Genomic DNA, 16,065 nt, shown 5'->3' on the forward strand with positions numbered 1-16,065 from the left:
TCTAATGAATGTGAACGTGAGTGCCTTAAACGCAAATTGCTGCGGCGTGATTTCAAAAGTAGTCCTTGTATTACTTTTTCTGCAGTTTGTTGCGATTTCACCTACATAGACTACAATAGAAATCACACTGCAAAATGTAAGAAATCGTTGGGCAATCTTCAGAAGTTGCAAAGAAATCGTCAGAAAACGCAAACAAAACACGCGATTTTAAAGTTGCATCCAGCGCGAACCAAGATTTACTGTTTTACAGCAGCCCTACAGCAAGATTGTCCTTCGATGCTACAAAGTGGTGGAACAGAGGGCAGGTTGAAGTAATAATTATGACATTCCTTTTAAAAGGACGGAGATACAGAAAAGCTACTTTGGATGCAGAATTTGTATTTTTTAGGCGCGGTGTACGTTTATTAGTTGGATAGCAGGGTCCCTTTAAGCTGGTTTGGAACTGGTGACCTGAATGAGGTTAAGATGTTCTCTTCGTGAACAGATTGTCTGTCAGTGATTTTATTGACTGGGCTCCAGCAGGACTCTTATCACTGAGCTGGGCACAGAGAAGGGATTATGTAGAGTGGAAGTGCCCTCCTGAAAGAGGTTTTGTGTGCACAGCCAAGACCCGGAGACCAGGCTAATAACACAACTTCGGCTTCACTGGAAAAATTAGATCACCTTAGCCGACAGCAAGTTACTGGTCCTAATACTACCTAGAGGAGGAGAAGGCACCAGGAACCCCCCCGCCTGGCAGTCGCCTTACGTTCCCCAATACCAAGTAAGAGTAGAGGGCTAAAGTGTTTGCCGGTAAAAAAAAAAAACTCCAATTTGATCTACAAAATTATAAAACAATTACTACGCAAGTGTTTTTTTTTTTATCCACGTATGGTATATTTTTTACATAGTGTCACCTCCTCCCATACTCGCCTCCAGGACTTCTCCTGAGCTTCTCCCATCCTATGGAACGCTCCACCCCAATCTCTCCGGCTGTCTCCTAATCTATCCAACTTTAGACGATCCCTGAAAACCTCTTTAGCCCCTCGCCTACAGGGCACTTATACCCCCTTCCTGCCCAGGCCAATTTACAGCTTTCAGCGCTGTTGCACTTTGAACAATTGCGCGGTCATGCAACACTGTACCCATATGAAAGTTTTATCATTTGTTTGTGACAGAGCTTTATTTTGGTGCTATTTAATCACCTCTGGGTTTTTTATTTTCTCTTAAACCAAAAACCACTGACAATTTTGAAAAAAAAAGTTTTTTCCTTAGTTTTTGTTATAAAATTTTGTAAATAAGTAATTTTTCTCCTTCACTGATGTGCGCTAATGAGGCTGCAGTGATGGGCACTGATGGGCATTGACAGGCATCATTCATATATGGCACTGATAGGCGGCACTGACTGGCACCGATAGGCGGCACTGACTGGCACCGATAGGCGGCACTGACTGGCACCGATAGGCATTGATAGGTGGCACTGATGGGTGACACGGAAAGGCAGGTCAGATGGGCACTGATAAGTGGCATTGATGTGCACTGGAAGGCGCTGAAATGTGGCATTGATGTGGCACTGATGGACACTGATAGGTGGCACTGCTGGGGCTTCACAGATCATCAGGGCACACTGATCATCAATGCTCTGATGATCTTTTTCTTCTGTCTGCTCACTTTTTTTATTATTATATTATTATACAGGATTTATTTAGCGCCAGCAGTGTGCTCAGCGCTTTACAATATAGGGAAGACAATACAGCAACGATACATGTCCCCTCCAAGGAAAGCCGATAATTACCGGCTCTCCTCTCGAGCCACCCCTCTCTGCCAATCCCTCCACTGGTCTCCACTCAGTGTCCTCCACCCCTCTCTGCCAATCCCTCCACTGGCTTCCCATTGCCCAACGAATACAATTCAAAATATCAATAACATATAAAGCCATTTATAACTCTGCCCCAAATTACATCACTAATCTTGTCTCCAAATATCACCCAAACCGTCCTCTGCACGCCTCCCACAACCTCCTACTCTCTAGCTCCCTTGTCTCCTCCTCCCATGCTCATCTTCAGAACTTCTCCAGAGCCTCCCCCATCCTCTGGAACTCTCTACCCCAATCTTTCCGACTACCGACTACTCTGCCCACTTTAAGGCAATCTCTGAAAACCTATCTTTTCAGGGAAGCCTATCCTGCCCTCAGCTAATAACAGAATCTTCTATTCCTCCTATCAGTTCATCCTCCACAGTTATTAGCTTTTGTACCACCAGCCCCTCCCTCTTAGATTGTAAGTTTCAAGGATCAGGGCCCTCCTATCCCTCTTGTATTGAACTGTATTGTTGCTGTATTGTCTCCCTTTATATTGTAAAGCGCTGAGCAAACGGTTGGCGCTATATAAATCCTGTATATTAATCCTAATCAAGGGGTTAAACGTGTGCCTAACAAATGTTAGTGTGCAATGTGTGCTGCTTTTTACTAAAAATTCTTAGTTTTTTTTTCTCCCTGCTTTGCAGGGATGGGAGAGGGAGAAGCAGTCGAATCGAGTGTGCTGCAGTGCAGAGAGCATGCTGATAGGGGGAGAGAGCAGAGTGACAGAGAGATGAGCTTATTAGTCTGCTGCTTCATTCATTGTATTGAACTGTATCGTTACTGTATTGTCTTCCCTATATTGTAAAGCGCTGAGCACACTGCTGGCGCTAAATAAATCCTGTATAATAATATAATAATAAAAAAAGTGAGCAGACAGAAGAAAAAAAAAAAAAAAAAGAGAGAGGGGGGAGGGAGATTAGGAGAGACTGATGGAGAGAGTGGGAGAGAGAAAGAAAGGGCGTGTGACTTCCAGAAGAGAATAGAAAATTCGGGACCAGTTCAATGCAAAACGCAGCTCTCAGCTCTATCACGATACAGGATTAGAGGACATCAAGGAAGGAGCAGCGAGTCATTGATGCTTGGTGGGAGGAGACGTTCCACCCATGGGGTCCAGGTTGACAAACTTAGGGACCGAATCTAAAATGGTAGCCTCAATTTTGGTGTGGATCATTGTTTGTGTGACCTTGTTTCGAACTGCTAATATACACAAAGACGCCAAAAAAAAAAAAACTATTTCTTTAGTGTTAGCCCTCCGAAGAGCAACCCATGGTGGATCACAAGCCTCATGGTGGCATCAACCCATGGTGGATCACAGGCCTCATGGTGGCATCAACCCATGGTGGATCACAGGCCTCATGGTGGCATCAACCCATGGTGGATCACAGGCCTCATGGTGGCATCAACCCATGGTGGATCACAGGCCTCATGGTGGCATCAACCCATGGTGGATCACAGGCCTCATGGTGGCATCAACCCATGGTGGATCACAGGCCTCATGGTGGCATCAACCCATGGTGGATCACAGGCATCAACCCATGGTGGATCACAGGCATCAACCCAGGGTGGATCACAGGCATCATGGTGGCATCAACCCAGGGTGGATCACAGGCATCATGGTGGCATCAACCCAGGGTGGATCACAGGCATCATGGTGGCATCAACCCAGGGTGGATCACAGGCATCATGGTGGCATCAACCCAGGGTGGATCACAGGCATCATGGTGGCATCAACCCAGGGTGGATCACAGGCCTCATGGTGGCATCAACCCATGGTGGATCACAGGCCTCATGGTGGCATCAACCCATGGTGGATCACAGGCCTCATGGTGGCATCAACCCATGGTGGATCACAGGCCTCATGGTGGCATCAACCCATGGTGGATCACAGGCCTCATGGTGGCATCAACCCATGGTGGATCACAGGCCTCATGGTGGCATCAACCCATGGTGGATCACAGGCCTCATGGTGGCATCAACCCATGGTGGATCACAGGCCTCATGGTGGCATCAACCCAGGGTGGATCACAGGCCTCATGGTGGCATCAACCCAGGGTGGATCACAGGCCTCATGGTGGCATCAACCCAGGGTGGATCACAGGCATCATGGTGGCATCAACCCAGGGTGGATCACAGGCATCATGGTGGCATCAACCCAGGGTGGATCACAGGCATCATGGTGGCATCAACCCAGGGTGGATCACAGGCATCATGGTGGCATCAACCCAGGGTGGATCACAGGCATCATGGTGGCATCAACCCAGGGTGGATCACAGGCATCATGGTGGCATCAACCCAGGGTGGATCACAGGCATCATGGTGGCATCAACCCAGGGTGGATCACAGGCATCATGGTGGCATCAACCCAGGGTGGATCACAGGCATCATGGTGGCATCAACCCAGGGTGGATCACAGGCATCATGGTGGCATCAACCCAGGGTGGATCACAGGCATCATGGTGGCATCAACCCAGGGTGGATCACAGGCATCATGGTGGCATCAACCCAGGGTGGATCACAGGCATCATAGTGGCATCAACCCAGGGTGGATCACAGGCATCATGGTGGCATCAACCCAGGGTGGATCACAGGCATCATGGTGGCATCAACCCATGGTGGATCACAGGCATCATGGTGGCATCAACCCATGGTGGATCACAGGCATCATGGTGTTTGACAGGCAGCAAGGAGGTGTTATGTTGCCTCCTCATCTTCGGTTTTAACCCCTACAAACCAGCACCACAGTACAGATAATTGCTGCACCACAGCCTTGTGAATGAGGCCTTAAAATAAGAGCGCATAAAGAAGCATCGCTCATTTTCTATGACAGCACGCTGTGCTCTTAGAGATCCTAATGTATCCGATCGGTCATTACACCAGGCCATAAGACGACAGTGTGGGAGGGTTGGCTCCGAATGCATTGGCTGCAGCGTACTTGTAACATTATCCTGCTTCTGCTCCGCTATACATCATGGAATGTGATGAGTGTGCAGAGATACAATGTATCCATTTCACATCCTAAAATCTCCGAGGAATCCGCAAGAGCTTCCGGTAAGCAAGCCGGTCTCTACGGCATTCCTATGCTAACATTATTAGGACTGCATAGGATAGGATTACCTTACCACACCGAGACCGCGCGGCCTCTAGGATGTCACACAACCCCAATACAATTCAATGATGCCATCACATGGTATGTTCCACACTTGTGTCATGCAACCAAATCCTTCACCAACCCCCTCTGTAATTGTGAATTACCAACAAGGACACAAAGAAAAACACAGAGTGGAGAAGAATTAGAATCTCTGATATATTTTGTTTTTTTTTTTTGCTCTCTTTCTTGGTGACAACCACTTCTCACCCCGCTGCCCGACACAGGGACAGGAAGCGAGATTCTCCCCAAATGGGGTCACAGATCTAAATGTGATGGAAATGTTTAAAGTGGTTGTAAACCATTAGGGCTCATGTACACTGCAGCTGATAAACTCACGCTTAGGAGCTGTTCAGCGTTTTGTTTCAGCAGCTCCTGAACTCTCCCTAATGTTTTCCTATGTGTCTATGTACACATCTTCGTTTACAGGCATTTGAGTTTACAGTCTTTTTTTTTTAACACAGAAAACTTGTGTTCAGCAGTCAATTTTATCAGCGTTTTTAAACAGAAAACGCTTGTAAACACGGCAAATTGCGTTTATAAGCGTTTGAAATTTTTTTTTAACTCTTCCAGTTCCCGATGCTGTCCGGAGCCTTTTTTCATCATGAAAAATGCATGCAATGTGTTTTCAAGGTACTCAAATGGACAAAACACTGAACACAGGATGTTCCTACCAAATTTGTTCATTACAAAGCTTCACACATTGTAATGACCAATTCACACCTCAGACCTCTCCCACCCTTGGAAACAAAAGATATGTTAATGACCATTCACACCTCAAATTCCTCATGAAGACCCCCTGCCAGGTGGCCTTAATGACTCTGTCCACCAGACACCTTCCCCACCCTTGGAAACAAAAGAAATGTTAATGAGCAACTCCCACCTAAACTAATCTCCACACATACTGCTGTCTCTGCTTCTACTCTCTGTATTTCTCTGAAACAGTTAATAATTTACCACTATTCTGGGCATTTAGGAGGTTCTTCTGTGCTTATCTTTAATAGACGCTTCTAAACACAAAACGCGCATGAACGTGTTATAGGAAACGGGGCTAAACAGCCGTTTTTTTAACCTACGTTTTCCAGCAGTCAGTTTCCATCGTTCAGAAGTGTCCCGTGTACATGGGGCCTTACATATACCAGCGAAGTGACTGCCCTCAAGTGATAAAACAAATCCTCTTACACAAGTTGTACCTGTTTATTTGCAGCCCTTTGTCCTGTACATCCTTCTAAAACTCAAGAGATTTTTCAAAGACTCAAAAAGCCAGGGGCGGAGAGCTGCATTTACACACAGTACAAGAGCTCTGAGAGCTGATTGGAGGGGAGGGACACACCCTCCTTCATACAGCACACAGGAACAAAGCTCAGGCTGTTAACCACAGGCTGTGTTGCTGGAGGACCCTCCCCTAGCTCTTGGTGTCAGGAAAAGTCAGCAGTGATTCCTGCTGCCAGCAGAGGAACTAGACAGCAGAGAGAAATGACACTTAGTGCTTTGAAGAGAGGCAAGTAAACATGATAGAAATATGTGCTTTGTTCAGATTTCATGTCTGAGGTTTACAACCACTTTAATTATTTCACAATGTATCCATTACGGAAAAAAGAAAAAAAAAACAATGTCAGAAAATGCAAATATTCCATGAACCCCCCGCTTACCTTAGTGGTGTCATCATGTGACCGCTGATACCGTTTCCAGCGGCAACCGTAGATCCCAGTCAGACATGACAGGCACAGCTGAGGCTCGTAGTACTGTAGCGGTTGGTGTTTTACCATACTCTCTCCAGCGCTTCAGCAGGCTGCTTTCAAATCTCCATTAGGGCCCGTGGTTCCTTCAAAGAAAGGACAATAAACATTTAAGAAAAAAAATAAGCACACAAATATATATATATATATATATATATATATATAAAAATATACTTATATAAAAATATACATATAAGTATACATATAAGTATACATACATACACACACACACACACACACACTATGGGGGAGATTTACTAAAATTGGTGCACACAGAATCTGGTGCAGCTGTGCAAGATAACCAATCAGCTTCCAGGTTTTACCTCTGGTTCACATATATGCGTCCGTGCGTTTTGAATGGACTCCCGTGCCCCGTGGGGAAAAAAGTCCCTGCACTTCTTTGGAAACCGCAGCCCGCACGGGAACCTTGGTTCCCAGTATGGTTGCGTTTTCCAGTGCGGTGGGGGGCGTGCCATTAGAACGAATGGGGTCCGCATTCTTCTGTGCGGATGCATGGATTTTCATGCGGATCCGCAGCGGCACCACCCGCACAGATGTGAACCTAGCCTTATTGTCAAAGCTTAATTGAACAAGCTGAAGTTAGAGGCTGATTGGTTCCCATGCACAGCTGCACCAGATTCTGAGTGCTCCAGTTTTACTAAATCTCCTCCCTTGTGTACATCCAAACCCAAGAAAAAAACTAATACGCTATATTGCCAAAAGTATTGGGCCAGCCCTCCAAATCATGTGATTCAGGTGTTCCAATCCCCTCCATGGCCACAGGTGTATACAATCAAGCACCTAGGCATGCAGACTGCTTCTACAAACATTTGTGAAAGAATGGGTCGCTCTCAGGAGCTCAGTGACTCCAAGCGTGGTCCCGTGATAGGTTGTCAGCTGTGCAATAAGTCCATCCGTGACATTTCCTGGCTACTAAATATTCCACGGTCAACTGTTAGTGAGATTATAACAAAGTGGAAGCAACTGGGAACAACAGCAACTCAGCCACCAAGTGGTAGGCCACGTCACATGACAGAGCGGGGTCAGCGCATGCTGAAGCGCACAATGTGCAGAAGTCACCAACTGTCTGCAGAGTTAATAGCTAAAGACCTCCAAACTTCATGTGGCCTTCAGATTAGCACAACAACAGTGCATAGAGAGCTTCATGGAATGGGTTTCCATGGCTGAGCAGCTGCATCCAAGCCTTACATCACCAAGAGCAATGCAAAGGGTTAGATGCCGTGGTGTAAAGCACACCGCCACTGGACTCTAGAGCAGTGGAGATGTGTTCTCTGGAGTGACCAATCACGCTTCTCTGTCTGGAAATCCGATGGACATGTCTGGGTTTGGCATTTGCCAGGAGAACGGTACTTGACTGATTGCATTGTGCCAAATGTAAAGTTTGGTGGAGGAGAGATTATGGTGTGGGGTGTTTTTCAGGGGTTGGGCTTGGCCCCCTAGTTTCAGTGAAGGAAACTCTTAAGGCGTCAACATACCAAGACATTTTGGACAATTTCATGCTCCCAACTTTGTGGGAACAGTTTAGGGATGGCCCCTTCCTGTTCCAACATGACTGCGCACCAGTGCACAAAGCAAGGTCCATAAAGACATGGATGAGCCAGTTTGGGGTGGAGGAGCTTGACTGGCCTGCACAGAGTCCTGACTTCAACCCCATAGAACACCTTTGGGATGAATTAGAGCAGAGACTGTGAGCCAGGCCTTCTCCCCCGACATCAGTGCCTGACCTCATAAATGTGCTTCTGGAAGAATGGTCAAACCTTCCCATAGACACCCTCCTAAACCTTGTAGACGGCCTCCCCAGAAGAGTTGAAGCTGTTATAGCTGCAAAGGGCGGGGCCAACTCAATATTGAACCCTACGGACTAAGACTGCCATTAAAGTTTATGTGCGTGTAAAGGCAGGCCGACCAATATCCTTGGTAATATAGTGTATAGTGCAGATTACCAGTTCTTAGCCTTAAAAGGTAACTCCACTGTCGACAGGGAGATAAAATACAACAAATAAAAGAAAAACAATTTTTTATATATATATATATATATATATATATATATATATATATATATATATATATTATCAATGCTATATAAACCATATTGCAATTGAGTGGTATTAAAAATAACCTTTATTTTCCAGTCTGTGCTGAAAAGTTTTTCTAAAATTCAATGAAATATGGCAACCTGGAGGTGTTCTGTACACATTTTGTATATAGAAAATCCCAGTGAAATGCAATCTCCTGCTTGTGTGTTTGGCTTACTGATTTTCCCAGAAGTATGCACTGAGATACAAGTCAGATTTTAGGCATCCTCTGCAGGAAATATTTCATTTTTGATCACATACTTTCTAAGGGTTAATCACTTCTAATGAAGAAAAACCGCAGGTTCGGAATCCCTTTAGAACACTGTAAGTTCATCAGCTGATTGATCATGATAAGGTCACTCCCATTCAGATCCATTTTGCACATTGACACAAACAGAAAGCCTTTCCTTCAGTGCAAAAAAAAAAAAAAAAAAAAAAAAAGGCCGGAATCTGCAACCTGTGTTTGGGTAGTCCCTAACGTTGCACTGACATCTGCTGCAGATTGCAAATGCTGTGCAATTTGAATGTGGTGGCTTCTCACACAGCGTTCTAGTGTGAACGGCTCTAAAAGGTCAACCACCAATGAAGGCGACATGATAATAAAAAACAGATTTAGACTTTAGAAAGAAAAAGAAAAAAAAATGAATGTGACATGAATCTAATTAATCCTAAATCTGCCACCTTTTCCTATTTATATTTCATACATTAGTAATTTTACAGTATAAAGAAACCTCATTGCAGCTGCAAGCTTTTTAGAAAAAGGGAAAGGGAAAAAAAAAAAAAAGCTTTTCCTCTTGCTTCTACGTTAATCACTTTATCGCCATTCACTTTCATTCCCCTTGTTATCTCTGGGCTGCATTTGAATGGGCTGCTATGTTTGGTTCACAAAGGAAAAAAGGTCCTTGCAACATTTTTAAACTACAGTAGCCAGGAAATCGCATGGTACTTTTGCACCATGCGTGCGATTTCCCTGCGGTTCCTGCACCTGTGCTGTGGTTTTAGATGCGGGGGGGGGGGGCATTAAGAATAAATGGCAGCCCCGCGCGTCTATAAAGAACAGCACATTTTGATTGCAGGTACCGGAACAACTGCAATTCCCAGCTTCAACGTTGTAAACCTAGCCCTAGGCCATACATTGTACAATTTTTTTGTACAATTATCCTTTAGATTTATCAAAACCATAAAGTATAAAGGTCAAACCTGAACACTTTCAATTTGGATGCAATCAGAAAGCCCTAGCACTACATAGTGGAAGGAAAGTCTAAAGGAAATTGAAGAAAATTGTATAATGTATGGCCAGCTTTAGATGGGTCACAGGTCATAGCACTGACGGATAGGAATGTTATATTGTTTTGTGGACACCTGACCATCACACCTATATCAGTTGGATATCCCAATCCAAAACCATGGCCATTAATATGGCGCCTGTCCCCCTCAAGCTCCCCTCTCCCCATTTTGTGGCTATAAGAGCCTCCACTCCTCTAGGAAGGATTTCCACAAGATTTTGGAATGCATCCAGGGCCAGTGCTAGACTATTTTGCACCCGAGGCAAGACCAGCTACCTGACCCACTACGGTGGTGGTGTCGGGGGACCCACTACGGAGGTGGTGTCGGGGGTACCCACTACGGAGGTGGTGTCGGGGGTACCCACTACGGAGGTGGTGTCGGGGGTACCCACTACGGAGGTGGTGTCGGGGGTACCCACTACGGAGGTGGTGTCGGGGGTACCCACTACGGAGGTGGTGTCGGGGGTACCCACTACGGAGGTGGTGTCGGGGGTACCCACTACGGAGGTGGTGGGATGGGACCCACTACGGAGGTGGTGGGATGGGACCCACTACGGAGGTGGTGTCGGGGGACCCACTACGGTGGTGGTGTCGGGGGACCCACTACGGTGGTGGTGTCAGGTGACCAGGGGCGGACTGACAACTCATCGGGTCTACGGGCAATAGAGGATCATGGGGCCCTTGTGTCCTTGCCCAAACTCAAAAAAGCCTATGAAAAAGGTACCAGGGGCATCTCATGGGGTCCCCTACTGACCCCGGGCAGTGCCCAAAATTCCAAATGGTCAGTCCGCCCCTGCAGGTGACCCACTACGTTGGTGGTGTCAGGTAGGTGTTCAGTAGGGTGGAGGTCAGTGCTCTGTAGATGACACTTGAGTTCCTCCACACCAAACTCATCATCTATGTCTTTATGGACAGGGGCACCGTCATGCTGGAACAGAAAACGATCTTCCACAATTGGTTATCACCGCAAGGCTGGAAGTTCTCAATTGTCTAATCCAGGGGAGGACAATTCATTTTCCAAAGGGGCCACATAAGAAACTAGGACTGTTCTGAAAGGCTTGGAATAATAGGTACAGAACTGAACATAAAATACAAAATCTGGCCAACCACCCAAACTGTAAAATAATAGCCAGATGCTTTGCAGCCGCAAAATTTTTTTAACTAAGGCTACTTTCACACGGAGTTTTGAAGCGTTTTTGCATAAAAAAAAAGCGCCTGAAAAGCTCAAGAAAAACATTTCCTTATGTATATGAATGAATATCTATGTATGTTTTCACAATCAGGCATTGCGCTTGCGTAGCGGTGTAAAAACCCCTGCTTGCAGCATCCAAGGGGCATGTTTGGCGAGTTAAAAAAAAAAAAAAAAAAAACCCCAAAAAACGCTGCTTCCCATTGAAATCAATGGAAAATGCCTGAAAAACACTTGAAAGGCACATGAAAAACGCCTCTGAGAAGCATTTTTGGTGCAGTTTTTAAGTCACGTGTCCTTTAACAACGCTCAGAAAGCATGGCAAAAGCACGGTAAAAACGCCTATGCGTTTTTTCAGCAGATCAGTGTGAAAGTAGCCTTAGGCTGCAGAGTTTCACAAGTGGGTTCTAACCTTCCCCCTACAATACTGAAAAAAATATTTCACTACTTTGCTACAAGGCTCCATTCACACTTGGACACAAAGTCGCATGACAATTTGCAGCCCATTGTTGTCAATGGCACCCATTAAAATCTATGCGACTTTAAGTTGCAGTGACGTTGAAAAGGTTCCTGCACTACTTTGGAGGTGACCGTGCCAGAGAGTGTAAAGTCATACTGAAACGCGCACGATTTCCAGTGCAACTTTGTAGTCGTGAATGTGGTCATAATGTGTAGTCAAAGTGAATGGAGCCTTAAAGCGGTGGTTTAAAATAAAAAAATAAAAAAAAATAAAAAAAGTCTCCTGCAAAATAATGTCATAATGTGCTAATATGCATTGCATACTAGCATGTCATGATAGACTTACCTTAGAACGCAGCACTCCAGTCGCACGCTGTCCCTGCTGACAGGGCTTCCATCTTCATCCGGGTTTGCGGGTTCTAGCCACTTGATTGGCTGCAGCGCGATAACATCACTCCCACGCACACGCTTGGGAGTTTCAGCCGCAATACACAGTTCTGAAGGAACGGCATGGGTATGCCGTTCCTTCAGAGCGCATGGACCGGAGGCATCGTCGGCTGCAGGGACACTGAATATCTCCTAAACAGTTGACGTTTAACAGATATTCCTAGTACCTACAGCCAAGCTTTATTATAATCTGTAGGGACTAGTTTCCAGTGGGAGTTCACCTCCACTTTAGGCCGGCCATAGAGGAGTTGAAATCCAAACAAAATTCATGTTGATCGTCTAATCCACAGACGTCAAACTGGCGGCCCTCCAGCTGTTGCCAAACTACAAGTCCGTTTCTCAGAGAACAGAACAGCATGACACTTACATGGATAGCGGTCTGCTGACACTTTGCGTCTCTCCAGCGATGAATGTGCTTTTAGTGCCTCCTCTATGACACATTGATGTGTCATAACTGAACCCAGGGCTCTGGGAAAAAAAAAAAAAACGCCCTCCCCTCCTCTGCGCTCAATAGCCGTTTCACCTTTTCACCTTCCCCACTTCATCAACCTTCCGTAAGCCGGTAAAGTAATCATTTCGTGGCAAAAAAGCAACTGCTGGAGAGGAAATGAAAACACGCCGCGGGATTAATTTAGTTCTATTCAGCCAAAAACGCACATTTTGGCTGAATCCGCACAAAGGCTCTGAACTGCCGCCTAGTCTGGCACTTATCGTTCGCTCCTGAACAACGCCAAAAGTTATAATTAAACTACTTTCTGCAGCAGATTTGCTCAAGCTTTATAAATACATCTCTACGTGCAATTAACAATAATAAAAGGGGTACTGAACCCAATCAATATAAAATCTCAAATAAACCCAAAGTGATTGTAAAGGATTTTTTTTCTTTTGTTTTTTTTTTAAACAAACACATTATACTTACCTGCTGTGCACAATGGTTGCAGACTGACAACTGACAGCAGGGGCAGACTGACAACTCATGGGGCCCCCGGGCAGTAGGGGGTCTTGGGGCCCGTGTCCTTGCCCACATTCAAAGTACACCCAAAAAAGCCTATAAAAAAGGTACCAGGGGCATTTCATGGGGCCCCCTACTGACCCCGGGCCCTCGGGCAGTGCCCGAGTGCTCGAATGATCAGTCCGCCCCTGGTTGCAAGCATGCACAGAGAAGCTTCGATCCTCCTCTTCTGAAGTCCCCCGCTGATGCTCCTGGCTCCTCCCCCCACTAAGTGCCCCCAGAGCAAGCTCCTTGCTTAGGTGAACTCATGCGGCTCGATCGCTCCTGAGCCGCACTGTGAGTGTCCATAAGACACACAGAACAGGGCTCAGCACCGCCTAACTGGCTGTGATTGACAGCAGCAGGAGCCAATGGTTCCTGCAGCTGTCTCTGAGCCAATGAGGGAGAGAGCCTCTGCTCTGGTACACATCGCTGGATTAAGATCGAGCTCAGGTGAGTATAAGGGGAGGCTGGAGGGGAGCTGCATCCAGGAGGTTTTTTTACCTTAACCTTTTCGATGCCAGAGCTTTTTTTTTTTTGCACATTTAACCCCTTGCCCTTTTGGGGATTTACCCCCCTTCCAGGCTAATTTTTGCATTATGGCACTGCGTTATTTTAACTGGCAATTGCGTGGTCATACAACGCTGCACCCCAACAAAATTTACGTCCTTTTTTCCCCCACGAATTGAGCTTTCTTTCGGTGGTATTTAATTACCTCTGCATTTTTTACTGAAAAAAAAAGACCAACAATTTTGAGAAAAAAAAAAATATTTTTGACTTTTTGCTATTAAACATTTCCAGTAAAAATAAAAAAAAAAAAAAGAAAAAAAAGAAAAATCAAATGTCATCATAAATTTAGGTCAAAATGTATTCCGCTACATGTCTTTGCTAAAAAAAAAATAAATCCCAATACGTGTAAATTAAATAGTTTACGTGTACGTTTTAGTGTTTACAAATGGCAATCTAGATATTGGAATTTTTATTTTTTTTTACTAGTAATGTCAGCGATCAGCGACTTATAGCAAGACTGCAGGACTGCGGTGGGCATTCTGACACTGGGGGAGAACAGACTGAGACATTGGCATCCCCGGTGACACCAATACTGTGATCAGTGCTATAAACAAAAAAAAAAGCACTGACACTATACTAATGACACTGGGCAGGAAGGGGTTAACATGTCATGTGGGGCGATCAAAGGGTTATCTGTGTGCTGTTTAACTTTAGGCTGTGTGTCTGTGCTTCACTGTAATCACACTGCTTTGGATGGCTGTGCACAGCCATCCAAAGCAGTGTGCAGGAGCTGACAAGGAGAAGAACTGTATTGTTTACATTCTTCCACAGATCTTCCGGCAATCACCGGGCACCGGCTAGTAATCACCGGAAGGAGGGGAGGATCAGAGAAGACAGGATCAAACAGCCTTTTTACACAATGCAGAGGATTAACCCTTTAGGTTTCACGATGAGTATAGCAAGCATGCTTTACTGCATATATAGACTGATTTTACTGTTGCAGGTTTAGTAACACTTTAAAGTGTTACTAAACCCAGGACCCTGCATTCACTATATCCGGTCTCCCCGGACCCCGGCATTCACTATATCCGGTCTCCCCGGACCCCGGCATTCACTATATCCGGTCTCCCAGGACCCCGGCATTCACTATATCCGGTCTCCCAGGACCCCGGCATTCACTATATCCGGTCTCCCAGGACCCCGGCATTCACTATATCCGGTCTCCCAGGACCCCTGCACTCACTATATCCGGTCTCCCAGGACCCTGCATTCACTATCTCTGGTCTCCCAGGACTCTGCATTCCCTATCTCTGGTCTCCCACAGTACACAAAAAATGGAAATGCAATTATTTTAGTAGATATAAACTGCTAAACACCTTTTCTCATCAGCAGTATATAGCAGCCTTGTGACTTATCAGTGTCCAACCGAGCACTAGTTAATCTCATAGGAGGGGTTTTCATTCTCCTCTGACGGTCCTTTGAGACTGCATGACCCCTGACCCTTTGGGCAGCGCTGATAGGCCCTGTGCTAATCACATGCTCCCTCTCAAAGAAAGAAAAAAAAAAAAAAAAAAAACTTTCTAGCAATACACTAAACTGAACATGTGTAGTGTGACTCCTAGAGCTCTGTGCTATCAGCAGATGGATTAGTGACAGTTGATGGGGAGAATCAGAGAAAACAGGATCAAACCGTCCCTTTACACAATGCAGAGGATTAACCCCTTAGGTTCCACAGTGAGTATAACAAGCATGCTTTACTGCATATACAGACTGATTGTACTGCTGTGGGTTTAGTTACACCAAGTTTCAAGTGTACAGATGACCAACATAGGAGGCATTTACAAATCTTCCTATGCAGTATGGAACAGCACGCCATGACAAAGTGATTTCCAGGGTACAATAATAACTCAGTGAGCGAGTACTTAAAATACACCACTCTCCGCCTTAAAATGTATTAAAACAGGAATCCAGCCAATCTATCTATAGTAACACAGAAATATACCACAATTTGTGGAAGCCTGCAAAAATTAGAAAAATACACGTTCCAATATACCTGCGGAGAACATAATGCACGCTTCCCAACGAAACCCAAGCACAGGAAGAAAGTCTTATATCACAGCAGACAGGAGATCTCTGGGGGGTGATCTATATTTAACATTATCTCCAGCGAGATAATATTTGTTTAGGCACTCGGGTCTAGTGCGATATATTTATCATTCCGTCGCCTGTGCTGGGAGAGGCGTCTCTACAGCAGTAAAACCAGGATTTCCACTGCTGGACAGTCACACAGCAACGCACTCCTCCGGACCAAGCTGGCCAGATTTAGGGCTTATCCCAACCAGCACCATTAGGCTGAGTTGGGC

The 16,065-nt window shown here is 45.5% G+C and overlaps 1 protein-coding gene across 6 annotated transcripts in view; it reads right to left on the reverse strand.

Annotated features, from left to right (window-relative positions):
* GDPD5 (glycerophosphodiester phosphodiesterase domain containing 5) overlaps positions 1–16,065 on the reverse strand; it is a 344,747-nt gene that overhangs the window by 189,971 nt on the left and 138,711 nt on the right. For 4 of the 6 annotated variants that reach the window (XM_089678003.1, XM_089678001.1, XM_089678002.1 and 1 more), the window contains exon 2: positions 6,638–6,810. In XM_089678003.1, coding sequence (XP_089534129.1) covers positions 6,638–6,754 — 117 coding nt within the window. In that variant the 5' untranslated portion in view covers positions 6,755–6,810. Of the gene's footprint in view, positions 1–6,637; positions 6,811–12,100; positions 12,118–16,065 lie in introns of those variants that run through there. The other 2 variants (XM_089678000.1, XM_089678004.1) reach the window with 2 other exon arrangements.

The sequence above is a fragment of the Staurois parvus genome, unplaced genomic scaffold (assembly GCF_062004578.1).
Source record: "Staurois parvus isolate SC_StPar_1 unplaced genomic scaffold, SC_StPar_1.0 ptg000196l, whole genome shotgun sequence".
Lineage (NCBI taxonomy): Eukaryota > Metazoa > Chordata > Amphibia > Anura > Ranidae > Staurois > Staurois parvus.